General features: G+C 38.9%; 2 protein-coding genes across 2 annotated transcripts in view; one reads left to right on the forward strand and one right to left on the reverse strand.

Annotated features, from left to right (window-relative positions):
• The first annotated feature begins 955 nt into the window (after nt 1–955).
• On the forward strand, nt 956–4139 carry hrh3 (histamine receptor H3). The gene is made up of 3 exons (XM_084404860.1): nt 956–1408; nt 1498–1664; nt 2945–4139. Exons 1-3 carry the CDS (start codon nt 1033–1035, stop codon nt 3857–3859), a joined length of 1458 nt encoding a protein of 485 aa, XP_084260986.1. The 5' UTR covers nt 956–1032; the 3' UTR covers nt 3860–4139.
• Nucleotides 4140–4943: 804 nt separating this feature from the next.
• The window catches only part of vps35 (VPS35 retromer complex component), a 31320-nt gene continuing 18315 nt past the window's right edge, over nt 4944–17948 (reverse strand). Inside the window, exons 12-17 of the mRNA XM_084404859.1 lie at nt 17411–17566; nt 16924–17046; nt 13131–13310; nt 12661–12900; nt 8649–8792; nt 4944–5955 (exon numbers count right to left, since the gene is read on the reverse strand). Of these exons, the coding sequence (XP_084260985.1) occupies nt 5776–5955; nt 8649–8792; nt 12661–12900; nt 13131–13310; nt 16924–17046; nt 17411–17566 (1023 nt within the window). The 3' untranslated portion in view covers nt 4944–5775. The remainder of the gene's footprint in view (nt 5956–8648; nt 8793–12660; nt 12901–13130; nt 13311–16923; nt 17047–17410; nt 17567–17948) is intronic.

The following is a 17948-nucleotide window of genomic DNA, read 5'->3' on the forward strand; positions in this document are numbered from 1 at the left end:
ATTTTTTTTGTCCTCATGTTTGTGGTCTATCACATTTTGAAAATCTTATAAGATGTAAAAAATCTTTTGGTGTGTACCCAGCATTACCTATCATTACGCCTGCTGGACTCATGGTATGGCAGCAAAGTTTCTTGATTATTACGCAGGAATTAGAGTATAGTTCCTAGCCATATCAGCCTAGAAAATCTCAACTTTACATTTTCTGTCGGTCTTATACACGATGTAACTACAGAAGAGTCAAGTTTTAAATAGGAAAAATATCGAAACTCTTTGGTCATTTTTTTGAGAGAGATGCTAACGGTCTTGTCCGATTCAATGATCTATGCTAAGCTATGCTAAAAGTGGTACCGCCAGACCCGGAGATCGGCTGAATGGATTCGAAAACGGTAAAACTCAACTGTTTAACTCTGGGGGAGTTGTAAAATGAGCCTATTTCCCAAAAAAGTGGAGTATCCCTTTAACATAACAAAAGTATACGTTTAAATGTTTTGACACTGCTTGAGCAACTTATAGTAAGGCATTGAACAATAGGCTACGTTGTTATTTAGTGTGTTTAAACGTGAATAGGTCTCTATGAAAGATTGTATAACTACTACAAAGAGAATCGCAATAGCCTGAGCAATCCTGACAAAACATTTTCAGTAACAACTTTTGGATTGGAAATAAAAAGAATGAAGACATGTTGTGGTGACAGCCGCGGTTCAGTTGCGCATTGCAAACGCGGAATATCATATAGCCTATGTGAAAGCACAATAAGCGCGTGCTGCTCCTGCATCGCATACGTAATCCAAGACGCATGTACCATACGCACTGCAAACGGAGTAGGCTATGTGTGAACCTGGCGTTAAGTAATCCTGGATGAGGCATCGACATCAGACCGAGCAGCGTTAAATAAGCAGCCAATGAACGCACGGTGCCCTATCGGTATAAAAACCCGACCGCCCGTGCCTTTCGTCTCGCCGAACTGTGAATGAGCAGTTCAGTCACTGTCAGGCGCGCGGATGGAGCGGCATCTTTTAAGCGCCGACTGTCATGCATAATCGCTTGTTGACGGAGGAAAACGGCGGCAACACCATGCAGTCTTTATTGTCCGTGGCTCACTCTCCCGGGATACCTACAGCCGTTTCATTCATGTGGAAATCAGGAAATCCACAGTCGTCCAACTGGTCGGGGCTGGAGAGGGAAAACGCGACTCTCGGCGACTTGGACACATTTGATAACCGGCGCGCACAGTATGGCCAGTTTACTCCATCCACCTCAATATTCCTGACAGTTCTCATGACACTGCTGGTGTTCGCCACGGTTCTCGGGAACGCGCTTGTCATTTTAGCTTTTGTGGTTGAGAAAAGTTTACGCACACAAGGCAACTTTTTCTTTTTAAATTTGGCCGTAGCGGACTTTCTTGTCGGTGAGTGATAGTGATGAAGGTTTTTGCATGTCAGTTTTCGTTTTAACTCTGCAGTGTGTTGAAATGTCTGTGTTTTAATGGATTTTCAGGCGGGTTTTGCATCCCCGTGTATATTCCCTATGTCCTGACGGGTGAGTGGAGGCTGGGCAGAGGTCTGTGTAAACTGTGGCTGGTAGTGGATTATATGTTGTGTACCGCCTCAGTCTTCAACATCGTGCTCATCAGTTTCGACAGGTTTCAGTCCGTCACTAAAGCGGTAAGTGTATCGCAAACACACACGCTTACATTTGAAAACAAGTGGACATAGTTCCATCTATGCCTATGTCTTTCAATTGCAGAAAAGGTCATTTATGGTAGAAAAAGGTTCTTTAGATTATTAAAATGTTCTACACACACACACAGACACACACACACACAAGTTCTTTTAAGAACTGTTCACTAAAAGGTTCTTTGAAGAACTAAACATTTTTTTTAAACCCTATTTGGTTGGCTGTAGGCAAGGCTACTTTATGAGTGCACGGACTGTGTAGCTACAATTAGACTATGACATTTGAGCGCTCCTAATTAGTTGAAATCGGTTTTGGAGAATGGTAATTCAAACTAACGCGTCTGAACCACCACTGATAAGAAATGACAACAAAATAAATGTTGGTTTTCAGAGATGAACACAGCAATAACACATGGATGATTCACAAGGATATCTGTGGAAGCTTGTTTCCGCCACAGAATAAAACATTTTAAAAGATAATTGCGACTTTTTATTCCCCTCAGAATTGCGAGATAAATTACTTTTTTAACTTTTATTCTGTGGCGGAAACAAGCTTCCATAGCTCACCGAAAAATGAAAATTCTGTCATAATATCCTCTCCCGCATGTCGTGCCAAACGTGTATGACATATTCCTGTGGAAGAGTTAAATGCACTTTTAATGTGGAAAAACACTTTGTCTTTGAACATAGATAAATCAGCTTAACAAGTCAATTATAAATAGCTACACAGACCACAATATTACAAAATAATTGCCTAATGATACGTTTTAATGCCTTGACAATAAAAAAACAAAAAAAACATGGTAATGCTAAAAATGAAGAATTTCAGATTATATGTTTTCCGCATAAAACAAGTATCACTGTGAACATTTCTATATAGACAGTTCCATTCAGGAGTTAGCTGTTCACATAAAGATGAATCAATCCAACACGAATACGTTTTTACATCACATACATGCATAAATATTTGGACAGGCACAGTGAGTGCTGATCTACAAATGCCATGCACACTTTTACACTTGTCAATCATCTGTCAACATTTATTTATATCCCAGCATGCAGCAGCGCACAAAAGCATGAAACCAATTGCATCTGCTTTAGAGATGAATGCACTGAGACATCCGTTTAATCATAATGTTTAATTATTTAATCTGGCAACCTATCACCTATCTATCCATCTGTCTGCCCATCCGCTGTTCTTTCGTTCGCTCTGTCTGTCTAGCCCTACGTGTAATTCATATTAATTCAGTTATAAATCTGTATTTCAGGTGAGTTACCATTGCCAGAAGGGGATCACCAGAGAGGCTGTCTTGAAGATGCTCTGCGTGTGGCTGGCAGCGTTCCTTCTTTATGGTCCGGCTATTATCAGTTGGGAACACATCGCAGGAGAAAGCGTAGTGCCAGATGGAGAGTGCTATGCCGAATTTTACTTCAACTGGTATTTTCTGATGACTGCCTCAACTGTCGAGTTCTTTACCCCTTTCATAAGTGTCACTTATTTCAACCTCAGCATTTACATCAACATCCGCAACAGATGCGCAGTGAGAGAAGAACAGCCGACTCACATGCGGCTTAGGAGCCTCAAAATGAGGCCGCTCAGAGCCGGCGATGTACAGCGTGTGTTTTTTGTGAGGCCTGTAGAGGAAAGTGGGGCCGCAAATGTGTCCTCGAAGTCACAGTGCTGTCGGTTAGCTTCTACTGCAAAGGTGTCCGCCGCCGAGTTCGCCAATGGCAGACAGACTAAACGAAGAGACAGCGCTATTGCAGACTTGTCTCCTATGCAGGTCGGAGACCGGCTCCTGCCATCCAGTGAGGCACAGTTTCATTATGTGGATCATTCAGCTGGATCACACAGACATCGCCCTGATATGGTTGCCAGTCTAGCCAGCCGCTTTCGCCTATCTAGAGATAAGAAGGTGGCGAAGTCTTTGGCTGTAATAGTTTGTGTTTTTGGACTCTGTTGGGCACCCTACACACTGTTGATGATCATTCGGGCAGCATGTCACGGTCAGTGCGTCCAGCACTACCTTTATGAGATCTCGTTCTGGCTGCTGTGGATAAACTCATCCATCAATCCAATCCTGTATCCTCTGTGCCACAGCAGCTTTAAAAGAGCCTTCAGCAAATTACTATGTCCGAGCAAGATAAAAATACAACCTCAGAACATTGACCAGAAGTATTAAATTTATGAGGATGACTGTTTACAAATGGGGCTAGTCCACCCCCTACCCTGCTCAATGTGCTTGTATCTAGCAGTAATAAACAGTAGCACAACATTTTCATGTACATTGTGAATAAAAAGACAAAGACCTTTTATCTACTTTATCTAATTTTCTATGAAATTCAATAATGAATTGTTTTATGTATAAATGTCTGAAAGTGTCCAGTGCAGTGCCATGTTTGCCTTTGTATGTGATAAATAAATAAAAATCCCATTTCAAAATAAACTACTGGTGATGTTACAAACATAATGGAGTGATGTACCTCTTGAAACCACGGTCTGATATGGTCGGATATAGACCAGCCTATCCATAATTGTATACTGATTGTACATGACGGATGTAAAGGGATTGCTGGCGAAGTCTGTAGTTCCCCTAGCAACTGCATGACCTATAATTCCTATAATCATATCTAAGTAACCAACTAATTATGGATTATGTCAGGGCTTATAGCAAAATCTGAACACTTGAATAAATCTAGTAAGATGTACAATGCATTGAGATTCTCCCTTTAAACTGAGTGAGAAACCAATAGACAATACTATTAATACTTGCATTCACTGCAAAATCTGGCTCCAAGGTATGCTTATTAACAATAAAAGGAACAGCTGAAGAAAGCATGAAATTAAAATGTATATTTTCTAAATGCATGTTATAGATCTCTTGTGAATATTTTAATCTATTATTGGATTATTTCATTTTAAAATGTTTTTTTTTTTTTGACCGTCTAATGTTTAATCAAAATGTCATAACTGGATTTTCCAGTTAAATCGATAGACTTCTCTGGTGACGCATCCCGGACTTACCTAATCATTTAGTCTGCTTGAACCCAGCCTTTCCACAATCGATTGGAAGCTTCATTCATTTTTGAGTGCAACATCCACACTTCAAAACCCAACAACAGTTGGGTAGAATAAAGTCTACATCCTACATTCTTTAAAAAAAAAAAAATCTGTTATACTCTGATACGTCAAAATACGAAAGAGAAAACATCTGGATCTACTTCCGTTGTTATAGTGACTTATGAAATAGTACTTCTACAGGCCTGTGGGGTTAATATTTTTTATTTGTGCAAATGCCATGAAATCAATGATATTTTGTTGTAACTGATTTACAATTAGATTATACATACAATATATGAAGGGAGAGGGAATCATAATTCAAAAAAGTAGACAAGATGCGAGAGAAGGCTTCTGACATTGTTTCGATTCACAGCCACAGCTACTCGTCTATACACGTTCACCCATTCCACGTATTAGTCAACACACTGTCCCACTCCACCAAAGAGTCTGCCGTAAAGTAAAAGGGTGAGAAACGAGACTATTCATTAGTTACACAAATGTCTTCAATTCAGCATGGCGTTTAAAACATTAATGCTGAAAAAACGAAGTAGAATCAAGTGTAGGTCCTCTAAACAAAGACCGTAACAATGCATGGCTCAAAGCCCTGCCTTTTTTCTCCTGTTTGGCCAGCGGGGCAAGGAAGTGGTGGAGCAACACTAAATTATTATTTTTTTTTTTTCACTCTCTCTTAAAATGTATAGTTTTTATTCTTGCTCATTTGTATGGCAACAATAGTATCAAGAGGGAATGGTAGTCTGAAGGAAGCGCAGAGTAGGAGTGCAATGCATACACTGTTCTCTAAGGAATTCACAAGAAAACTCCTCACGAAATGAGAAAGAGGAAGAGGAAGGAGGGAGAGAGAATAAGACAGACAGGCAGAAGACAAAAACAACATACAGAAAGAGGAATGGGTAGAGAGGCAGGTGGGTTTGGCTTTGTTTTTCCCCTGGCTGGAATACCCTGGTGTGCACATGTGGGCATATACATATATCTCTCTATGCATGTGTACACAAATATAAATGTAGATGTGTGAGGCTCCTACAGCACCAGCCCTTCGTAAGCAGGTCCTTCGGACTCAGGCGACTCTCTCTGCAGACGCAGGTGCTCCAGTGTATTGTGGAAGTGTTTGTTAATCTGCTCCGTCTCCTCGCTGGCCTCCAGGTTTGGGAGATCCTCACGGATCTTCTGGATCAGCTGATTCAGGACTTGGACCGTCACCTGTAAGACAAACAGGCACACAAACAAACAGAAAATGTAAATCCAGGCTGATCTGGAGACCGAAAGTAATGAAGACAGCGTGGAGAGCTTTTCTTAGTAACAGTGTAAGATCGTGATATTCCTGTGATTAGACTATGGTTACTGATTATCATCACATATCTTTCTAAAAAACATTGTGTGGAATTAATGAGGCAAGATATGTTAGTACCACATGGGTTGATGTGTACCATGAAACAATGACAAGAATTGTCTTTCTGTTGAGTTGTCCTCATGGGCTGCAAGAAAAACCAATATACAATGCAACCAGTGTAGTCCAATTCAACAAATGAACAAATTAGCCTTTTGAGTTGGTTCTATTTATATCGATTTAAAAACACGCAGCGAGACCAGTGCAGTCTGACGTCTAACGAATGACTCTTGGGAATCGGTTCTTTTAATGAAGGTTAAGAGCAGTTACTGGTTCGATTCAGTCTGACAAATTGAATTCATCAAAGTGGTCACTGAATCAACATCCGGCTCACTAAACTGCAAGTTATAATTATTTTCAGCGACGTCATTATCGAAATGAAGACAACAATGTGTTGTGAAAGATATTTGGGGTCAGTAAGATTTTAATCTTTTTTGAAAGATTTCTATTTTAAAAATAAACGCGGTTCTTTTCAAAATGACTATCGATCACAGTTTCCACAAAAATAATACGCAGCACAACTGTTTTCAACTGATGAATACAATAAATGTTTCTTGAGAAGCAAATCAGCATAATAGAAGGATCACGTGACACTGAAGCCTGGAGTAATGATGCAGAAAAATAAATGCAGCCTTGGTGAGCATAATGAGACTTCTTTCAAAAATCTTACTGACGGAAGTGTATAGATAGATCTATAGAAAACTGGAGGATATTAACCAACTTCTCCAGTGTTTCCTACAGATTTTGAAGTATAGACAGTTCTGTTGATTACAATGGCCATGCATTTCTTGTTTCTATAAATGTGAGCGATCTTGCTCTCAATGCAGACATGGTGCAAAAACTGCCAAGCACTAAAGCAATTACTGTAAGCACTGCGAGCAATTTACCCAGACGAGAATCACAGGTAAATTCACACAGCCAGAGACACATATACACACAAAAATAACTTCGGTGTCTACATCTACGGATTTATAGGCAGCATTTGATTTCTGATGCTGTTTTTTACATTATCACACAAGCGTGTTATCCTCGACAGTTCTGATTAATGTATAATGTCACTGTGATGACTTTTTGTTATGCATTTATTTTTGTTACTGTCTAATAAATCAAATAAAAAAATAAATTAAATTAAATAAAGTTGGGAATAAAATATAATTTAATCTGGTCAATTTTAGACACATTAGAAATAATTTAACCACTAAGGCTTCAAAGTTATATGTTAATGCCATGATCTTTTCAAATATTAATTATTGCCTTAGTTGGACGCAGACAGGGGGGACTACATTACAATCAGTAGAAAGACTCTATAAGCAGGCTTTGGATAAATATATATAAATATTGGATAAAAGGTCTAATTTATATCATCATTGTAAAATTGTAACTAAATATGATTCTTTTAATTGGGAAAATATTATTTAATTTGCGGATATTTTACTTGTGTATACAATTTTGCATGGTATGGCCCCCACCTCCACTTAATGAGTTTATTAGACAAAATCATAGACCTAACTCATCTACTAGAGCCACTACTAGAGGGGATTGTATAATACCACATAGAAGGAGTGCTTTTGGGCAGTCAGATTTTTCTTATAGAGCTGCACATTCCTGGAATACTATACCTACAAAATTAAGAAATATTACATCTTTTACTTCTTTTTCTGCATCCATAAAACAGTGGTTATTGGATAATCAATCATGTTTTCATAATTTGGAGTAGTGGCTTGTTCTTGTCTCCTTATATTTAAAGTCATTCTGTTTTTGTATTAATATGCTTTGATTATGGTTATGTTTGTTGGAATGTGTTTTTATGTTTTATGGACTTGTGGATTTTATCATCAACCTGCCAGGGACTACAGATGAAAAATAGCCTGTATGGCTAAATCTGGCACATTTACATGATGGACTTGAGTGCTCATGTTAATTAATGTGCATTGTCCCTTTCAAAATAAATAAATTCAAATTCAAATTCCCAACGCTGTTCTCCATTATACACATTAATTGTTACAGAACAAACATTGACAGGTAAATGTGTCAATGAAATTCAGCATGGGAATTTTTTTTGTTTCGACTCTCCCATTTATTTCCACATTTAAAGAGGCCCTTGTCCTTGGATGAAGCTCAGATGTCAAGAGCGACCTCTGTAATAAGTCTGCTGTCTGATAGGCACACCTTGACTTTAACTGCATGTGTGTTTGTTTGTGCTTCCTCTTAGCCCTTGCCGCCCTGTGCCCACGATGTGCTCCGGCAAGTCCTGACTCAATTTCCCCAAATTGAACACTGATACAGATGATTCCTCTCAGATGAGTGAGAGTTAGGTATAATCTAGCACTGCTTGCTCCAGACAAAAATGTGGAGCACGGAGAGGGAAATTGCAAATAAGTGAGAGACGGAGAGACAGACCAAAGGCAACAGGTTTAAAGAGAGCAAGTATTAAGAGGTAAAAGAAAGCAAATAAGAAAAACAAAGGCATGAATGATCAAATGTGAAAAGGCATCTCTGGTCATACCGCATCATTCTCTCGCTCATAGAAGCAGATGTATCTGTTGAGGATCTCGATGAAGAGCTGAACTTGCAAGGACGGGTCCATGCACTGGTTAGCGATTTTCAGAGCCTTCTTTAAGCATTCCATCACCCTCCGCCCATCACGGATCTGACAACAGAAAAAAAAAGAAAAAAGATTTCAGTTCAGCCTCAAATTATTCCATTTTATCTTGGCAAAGGCACCATGCTTCAGCGTATGGGGGTACAAATTGGATTGGGAAGCGCTGTTGTTAGGGGTAACACATACCTCCCAACAACATGCTGTGGAGCCGAGAGAAGAAAAACAGCATGATCCTATCTCTCCACATGCATGTATGAGTCACAACAACATTCTCTATTGATCTATACTAGAAGAAAATAAGCACTGCTACAACAGGCCCCCTGCACTAAGTGTCATTTCAAGGGGGCTGATGTATTATTATTGAGCGCTGCGAGAATGTCAGTTATATAATTCACTATACATTAAACTCTGAAATTATACACTTGACAACCTGCTTATGTAATACAGTCATAATATACACCAGAGTGAGTCAAGGGGAGGTGAAAGGTCATACAAATGATGCTTTAATTTTTAACACTGGATGTGAAAAGAACATCACAAAAAAAACACTAAAAGTCAGATTCAGTCTTAACTTTTTTACCTCTCTACAAAGTAAAATATACTTGATGCTGCATTTCCTTACACTCAGGCAGTTCAGAATCGGTTCTTTCTTTAACTAATAAAACAAGTTGTCAGTAACTCCAGTCTTACTTGCTGCACAAACCTATCTAAGTTTGTAACAGATCTGCATAATACCAGCCTATGATCTTCATTGGCTGCCCACGAACAACGTCTACTTTGACCAGCTCTCAAACACTGTAGTTGTAGCTGAGACTTAAACCAATCACAACAAACAGGGCCATCTGACCAATCAGAGCAGAGTAGGTTCTCTGAAAGGAGGGGTTTAGAGAGACATAAGGCTTGTTCGACGTGAACCGGCGCTGCACAGACCGATCGGTGAATGACACCAAAGTACCGCGAGGGCAAATAGAAAGTAGATAGCTCCTTATACTTTTGAATTGCTCTCAAGTCAAACAAGCCTTGAATCTTTGAACGAACCGTGTCTGACACTGAGAAAAGAGGTGATGCTGCAATGTATATTATGAGAAAATGAAGAGACCTCCAGAACAAAATTAGGAACCTTTAAATAGCATAATAGGCACTTTAAATGGAGAATAAATAGTGCAAAGTATGAAGCTGAATGATCACATCATAGCCACAACACTGCACAGCAAAATGGCACACTGGTGCAATGCAGGAGCTAGTCACATATAAGCATGAATCACCAACCACCTACTTTTCCCCCCCTATTTTGGCCAGCTGGTCTTAATTCGTATTTTCTGAACATTTCCTCATGAAACCAGGTTGAATAAATACGGTGAACATTCAAACACACACAGTTTGGGTATTAACAAGAATGACAATACTCTATAACTGAACAGACAACCTTACATTTCCAGGAGCTACAACTGAATTTTGAGAGTGAGCTGTGAGTACTGCGCGAATGGAGCCAGAGAGAAATGCAGAAAAATTCACACTTATATATGAGGGGTCAAGATGCACAGGCAGATTCTGAACCAACTGTGTACAGCCTACACAAAATGCTGCTTCTAAAATGAATCACTGAGTTTCACTGAAATCCCTGGCAGATTCATTTACAGTTGTGAGCAATTTACCCTTAATTATCATCTCAGTACAAATGACTCAGAAGAACATCTTCCACCTACAGAGTCTTAAATGAAAAAACCTTCTAGAAAAGCTTTAAGCTTCAGAAATGACAGCAAATACCCAAATATCCAATCCTACTTACACTCTCATTTTCATACCTAAAATAACACGGTTCATTGTCAAAACACCCACAATAACTTACTGAGATCACACAGAAAGACACTTAAAAACTGAAAATGACACCCATTGAGAAGCATCAAGACATGATCATTCTGACAGACTCAAATCTAACAGGTTATGTATATGGCAAGTAGGGCTGGGTACCGAGTTCGATACTTTTTAGGTACCGACCGAATTGCCTCGATACTATCGAGTATCGAAAAATGACTTGTTTTTCGGTACCAGATTTCGATACCTAAGGGGTTAACTCGTCAACGTCAGTGCTCAAACAAATACATATGAAATGCACAACGACACGCCTAAATTCGCTCACGCACATACACGCAAACTCTACACACACGAGACGCGCGGAACTCTCCGCACATACTCTTATGAGACGCGCGCGCGCACACAAACTGTCCACGCACATTCTCATGAGACGCGAGCCTATGGACGCGAGCACACACACACAAACTCGCGCACATACTCAATGACACGCAAGCACACACACTCACAATACCCTAAAGATGTGGAAAAGTCGATCAAAAGTGTGGCTACATTTCTCCAGGCTCGATGCCAACAGCGCGCGATGCAGTATTTGTGGTAAAATAATGGCTGCAAAGACGGTACCGCGACAGATATGATGAAGCCCTTGACAGTGCACGGAGTAAACATAAGAGCAGAAAGTTGCTGCGTCTTCGACTGGTAAATGAAGAGATACCTTGTTGATCACTCTGACTGTGTTTATGTTGCAATAATGACCTACAATGTAGGCCTACACTGCCGTTCAAAAACGTGTTGGTCAGAATTCTTTTTCAGTAAGCATGCATTAAAGTGATCAAAAATGACCTTCCAAAAACTGTTTTCATATTTCAGCTTTGACAACACAGGAATAAATTACATTTTGAAATATATTCAAATAAGATTTTAAATTGTAATACTATTCCACAATATTACAAGTTTTACTGTATTTTTGATGAAATAAATTCAGCTTTGGTGAGCATGAGCTCTTTATAAAAAAAATATTTTGTACCTTATGTATATGTATAAGGAATATTTTGTTCCTTTGTGCTTTTTTTGTTCCTTTGTGCACTGACTAAGGAGCATGAGTCAAACTGAAAAAATAAAACCAAAGTTTTTCTGAGGTAATGTGTTATGTAATCTTGTTAAAATGGATTTCATAAAATTGGTATCGAAAAAAGTATCGATCAGGAACCGGTATCGAAATCAAGGTATCGGTATCGTAGTACGTATTTATTAGATACTAGAAGTTATTTATTAGGTACTAACAGATACTAGTATTTATTCAATAAATACTAGTATTTATTCAAAAAACGAGTATTTATTCAATAAATACTAGTACTAAGTCATTAGATACTAGTACCTATTAAATATATACTAGTACTTATTCAATAGGTACTAGTATCTAAAAAATAAGTACTAGTACCTAATAAATAACTTCTAGTATCTAATAAATATGTACTAGTCACAGTTGGAATACATACTAGTCAGAACTGAATAGTTGATATCTAAATGACAGATCCCCATAGAAGTCAATGGCAAAAAAAAAAATTTGTTACTAGTAACAAAATAATAGTTACTAGTCACTATTGAAATAAGCACTAGTATCTAATGAATAAGTACTAGTATCTATTTAATAGGTACTAGTATCTAATTAATAAGTACTAGTATCTAATAATAAATACTAGTAACTAATGAGTAAGTACTAGTATCTTTAAAAAGGTACTAGTACCAAAAGAATAGGCACTAGTACCTAAAGAATAAGCACTAGTAGCTAATGAATAAGTACTAGTTCTTTTAATGGAAAAGATACTAGTATCTAAAAAAATAAGTACTAGTAGCATGAAAATAGATACTAGTAGGTTTTAAGGATTAAATGTTAAAACGGCTTGCCATATTATGTAAGAATAACCTCTTTCATCATGACTTTGTTCAAGACTATTCAATGAGACTTACATAACCTGCAATCCAATTACCAACTTAAGGGCAGTAAAATTCACAGTCACAAAAGAATTACTAATATTAGAAATTCAATTTTCTGAACACCAGATTTCAGTGGCCCTATAAACTGTGGAAGACATGGACCAACCTCTTCTCCACCTTTGTCAGTGTTGCGTCCTGACCAGAAAAGGTGGGCACAAATGCTGACTGCACGGCACTGGTCGGGTTTCTTCAGCAGTTTGGAGGCAGCCAGAGCGCACTGGGTACGCAGGGGCTCGTGGTTCTCTTCGCTGAAGCACCGCGAGCGCTCAAACGTGCCAATGATCAGGGTGATGGCGGCCAGCTGAGCCTTTGAGTCACTGATCTCGTCTTCATACAGAGAGAACGCCTTGGGACACACACACGCAAAAATTAAGTCACTTTTCTAGAATTTATATTTTGAGGTGTGAGAATCAGTCAGTGAAAAGCAATCATTATTTTTTAAATCTAGTCTTGCTCTCAGGGTATTACCGTATCATTATGAATAGTAATGAACATGAGAGGGAAGGATAAAGAATCTATGCATGTTAACCATCTTGATAGTGACCTATTAGGCATTTAATCAAAATGCTTCTCTACCTGAGACATGAACTCATAGGCAACGGTTTCGTGGTTCTCGAAGCCGATCTCTCCAGCCGCCAGAGCCCCCTGGAGGAAGAGCCTCAGGGGTAATTCTGCCAGCTCTGCTTTGATCAGAGCGCTGATGGTCTGATGGGCGAATGAGAAAATCTTCTGACATTTCTTTTCCCATTTATCATCCTGTAGAAGAGAAAGATTGACATGTATATAAAAAAATCTCTTCTATTATGAACTGTGATTCAAATGCAAGTGCATTTAATTAAGTGTGAAAATATGACAGATGAGGCTTGTGTAACCATACTTCCATGAGAAAGGAAAGGTGCACTTTCAATTTCACACTATGGATGCCAAATGCAGTGCTTTAAAGGCTTTCATTTAAAGGCAATTCAACTGTATTGTCTTAAGTTTTTTGGATAGAAAAAGAAAACATTTTTCATGTTTCTTAATTGACTTTAAGATTTCTCTCCTTGTCAGTCCCCATAAATTAGTCAATTAAGTTACAGTTAAAGCTGCAGTCCGTAGTTTTTCTTCTTTTTGTCTCTGTTCGAAATCTGCAATTGCAGTTATTCGCAGAATTATCAACTTTACGTGGGTTGTGCCTCGGCACGGCACAGCGCGGATGAATCCAATGTTTTGAGGAGAATGTGCAGCTGTCAGTCACCGCGCCGGTGTGGATAATGTCATTCGCAATCACAGATTCTACTTTTTGGAAGTATGACCAACATAAGATGTCATCTGAACAAGTAAGTAACATCCACTGTTGTTCTGACCAACTAAGGGAAAAAAGCATTGCAGTAAATCGGGCTGATTAAATCTAACAATCGCTTATCACGTCAAACCATGCAAATTATACTTTGTTCTCAAGTTGTTAATGTTAACAACATCAGCATTGCGTGAATACATTTAATGCCCTTCCGATATTTATCCTTGTTTTCGCATGGGCCGGTTGCAGTCTCTTTTTTTCTGTAGCTACTCCGAAGTCCGAAGTCTTTTGCATTTTACAACGGGTGAATCTCCAGTTGTCAATAGTGATTGTCGTTTGAACCTTTCTGGATCCGCCATCAAATTGATAAGTTTAATTATATCAAGTGCTGTGAGAAAATGCTATAAATCTCCACCTCCAACATCCTCACACGCAATATAGCCTACTAGCCGAGACTCCTTCTTTATGTGTACAGATGTGACGTAACGACGACATGCTTGAATTTCCCACGAATATCCACCAGTACCACTGGAATTAAAAACATTATTACGAGCTTACCGTTTTGAATCAAGCTAAGGCAAGCTGATAGTTTTGAACACTGGCTGGTTATGTACTTATTATTATTTTGGATTATTTGGATTATTTGACGAAATTATTTTTGACCCAAAAAAGTTACGGACTGCAGCTTTAATTAATTTAATGATAATTAGTATTTCATTAGTCCCTGCACACAACAGATAGGCTGAAAACCTTTTGGCTAACATACAGCCATGTCTGACCTGCCATGTGGATTAAAGCATTTAATTTATAGGAGATTAAACTGAAGGAAAAAACACAGTGGCTTTGTTACCAAATCTAGTGAGCTGCCGACCTGAATATAAAAATAAACTAAAAACTGAGAAACGAAATGTTTAATTCTGAATCATATTGATACAAAAATTCCTATCTAATCTAAAGTTAACTATTAATTATTTTCTATTACTGTACGTTCACACCGCCGCCGACTTGAGCTGCAAAGAAGCTCTGGCCGCCCTGTCAAGGACGCTTGTCAAAAAGTACGGAGAAGCTTGTTGACGCTTGTTGACGCTTTGGCCGCTCTGAAGTCTGTGTCACACCATGAAATGTAAACAGGAAAAAAAACAAGCAATACATTGACACTAGAAACCTTTATAATGACAGCATTTTTATAACCGTTTTGGTCACATTTGGTCGGGAAAAAATTATTTTGATTAATATGCGCGAGGGAGAGCGAGCAAGACGTGTTGTTTGAAGACGGTTAAGGTGAGTGAGTGCGCGCGCGCGGCCGGGGCTCTCTCTCTTTTGTAACTGGTCCCTATATGAAAATAACGTCATAAATTTCGTCATAAATGATAGGAAACCCAGCAACAGCGATTATCAGTTTCTCCTCCATTTTCTCGGAACTAATGTTTTGGTAGGAACGAAAGTTTACATCGTATGTTTCTCCGGAATCAGCCAGCGCGAAGGACGTCTATATTCTGATTGGTTGCTGGCGTTTTGCCGCTGCTTGCCGCTGAACCGCTGAACCGCGTCATAGATCATTACCATAAAGTTGAGGTTCTCTGAACTTTCAGATTGACGCTCAAAACGCCCAAAACGCGACGCCGATGGATTTGACGCTCCTTGCAGCTGAGAGAAGCCAGCTTCCATTGAAAATGAATGACTTCCGGTAACTTTGGAAGCTCAAGTCGGCGGCGGTGTGAACGCACAGTTAGAGTAAAGGCCCCAATACATTTCAAGCGAAATCGAAGAACGAACTGGTGTGACATTATTTTGAACAAAATCAGGCCAAAACGAAGTTAGTTTTGTGTTCGTTTCGGGAGTTCGAAACAGCTTGCCAAAGCAAACTTTCCGGAAAAGTTCTCTCAGGAATTGGTCCGTGGCGATTGCGTAATAGGTGTGCTCTGAGGCTCCGCCTTCTTTGACATGGAAATCTTCTCTGGCTAATTTCTTCTGCTCAGTCCCTCAAGGTCGGGCGTCCGCAACTAAAAACATAAACATACTAGAGAGCCGCTGTATAGTAGAAAATGAAGTTGTAATTCTTAATTTCTTAATTGTTGAAAAAGTGAAAGAGAGATTGACACTATTTTTTCATGTTTAAGACGGTAAGTAAAGCTGCTTGCTTTAAAACAATCTATTGTATAAAGCGGTATATAAATAAACGTGACATAACTTTACTGGAGTGCCAAATAGCAGAGTTTGTGCAAACATATTCTTGTTGCTATGATCAAATGCTTTCTTCACTATTTCATCATTGCTGTCATTTTTGTTGCGTGTTTATCTTAATAAAAGAAAAGCGAGCAGCACATAATATTTACATATTCATCTAAGCACCGCTCTCAGTAGTATGGGTGGCGTCGGGATGTTCGCTAACATTATAATGCTGCTCACATATTTCAAACATTTTACCCCAAAACAAAGAGCAAAAAAGAACTTCGCCGTGAGTATATCGGGCCTCAATGCACTACAAGCTAACACTAAAATATTTCAAACTAGAGTATGCTTGGGTATTTTGCTTCATTTATGCTTCAGTATTTTAACGTACTGTAATACCTAATTAATAAAAGTTACCAATTTTTTTTTACCAAGTTTTGTTCTGGTCAGAAATCATGACATCAATCATAGCCATTTCATTCGATTGAATCACAGTACATTCACTTTATTCTATTACATAAAAACAAAACCTGAAAAAGTTGCTTGTGTATTGTTATAATACAATACAATAAACTTCTTGTGTTCTTATCACGGTTAATATTGTTATACACAGTATAAATGTGTCTTGATTCAAGAGAATATATAGCTGCCATTATATTTTATTAAGGGGATCATCATGGGGGTCCTGAGCATCAAAAAGTTTGAAAACCCCTGCTCTACTGGAGCACTATTGTCACATGTGTATATGACCGCCAACAGAGTTGCTGCCAATTAGGAGTTTCTTAAATCATGCTTTTATGAAGTTCCTATTCAGTTAGGACACTGCCTTTAAGGTTGCCATGTAGACAAAAGCAAGCACTTTGGTTTAGGTAATGTCATGGCAGAGTGGGATGTTCCGTGGTTGAATGTGGGACATACCGAGGAGGAGTTTTCTTTGTAACGGAAGGCCAGATGATAAGCAGCGAACACCAGTGGGGGAAGAGTGTGTCGAATTCTCTGGTTCCCCCCAGCGCCAAAGTGTTTCCTGGCAGTGTTTAAAATCTGTGGGAGGCACGAAAGAGAGTAGATGAATCGATTTAAATAATTCATTAAGCAGCAAGATGATCTCATCAACTGATTGAATGCAGAATGAAACCACTTTCACTGGGAGCTAATTAGACTAGTTCTGGCTGATGTCAAACAATCATGACATTGTCATTCATTTGCTTATGATGTTCCATCAAGGGGATTATATCTCGTTAGGATCCAGCACTGGGGAAATGATCAAAGAAACATGCAGTACTTTTTCCACAAATAAGGAGTACTTGACAGCAGTGCATTTTTATAGTTTCTTTGAATACAGTCTAACAATGCCCTTCTCTGTCATATGATGAAAGGAGTGAGTAAAAGAGGAAAGACTGCGTACCAGATACTGCTGGTCAGGGTCGTCTGAATGCAGCAGATGAATGAAGCGGCCCACTAAACTCTGTTCCTCTGCAAAGTCCTCTGGGTCAGGATCCTCAGCAGGCTGATCTGGCTGGTCCTGGATCAGCGTAGACACCAGGCTCAGGATTGCATCAACCTGCAAGGAAAGAGCCATGAGATTACGCCTGAAAAAAACAAAGGGTGGCTCTAAAATACACCAAAAGTGACTTGGGAATTTGGAGAGAGATCTGAATTGAGGTTATACAATTTAAGCAAGTCTTTGGAGAGTTTGTTTTTTTCGATTTTTAAAATACTTTCTTCTCTCCATCTTAATGTGCAAAGAGAAGTAAGCTACTGACCCTGTAAAGTGCAAACACTTAGTGCACTTTAAGTTTGATTTAAGTCAGACTAAAGGAATAATTTGTCTTTTTTTTTTAAATGTCATGTAAATGCTATAATCTGACTGAAGTCATACCACTCTCAATTTTGAACAGACCTGGATAATTCAATCACAGCTTGGCTTCATTCAGTCATTTTGT

The sequence above is a fragment of the Rutilus rutilus genome, assembly GCF_951802725.1.
Source record: "Rutilus rutilus genome assembly, chromosome: 3".
NCBI classification, from domain to species: Eukaryota; Metazoa; Chordata; class Actinopteri; order Cypriniformes; family Leuciscidae; genus Rutilus; species Rutilus rutilus.

Excerpts from the sequence above, each read along its gene's own strand:
- hrh3 (XM_084404860.1), top strand. The coding sequence starts at position 1,033 with ATGCATAATCGCTTGTTGACGGAGGAAAACGGCGGCAACACCATGCAG. Across the intron at positions 1,409-1,497 it reads CGTAGCGGACTTTCTTGTCG|GCGGGTTTTGCATCCCCGTG; the intron begins GTGAGTGATAGT and ends ATGGATTTTCAG. Across the intron at positions 1,665-2,944 it reads TTCAGTCCGTCACTAAAGCG|GTGAGTTACCATTGCCAGAA; the intron begins GTAAGTGTATCG and ends TCTGTATTTCAG.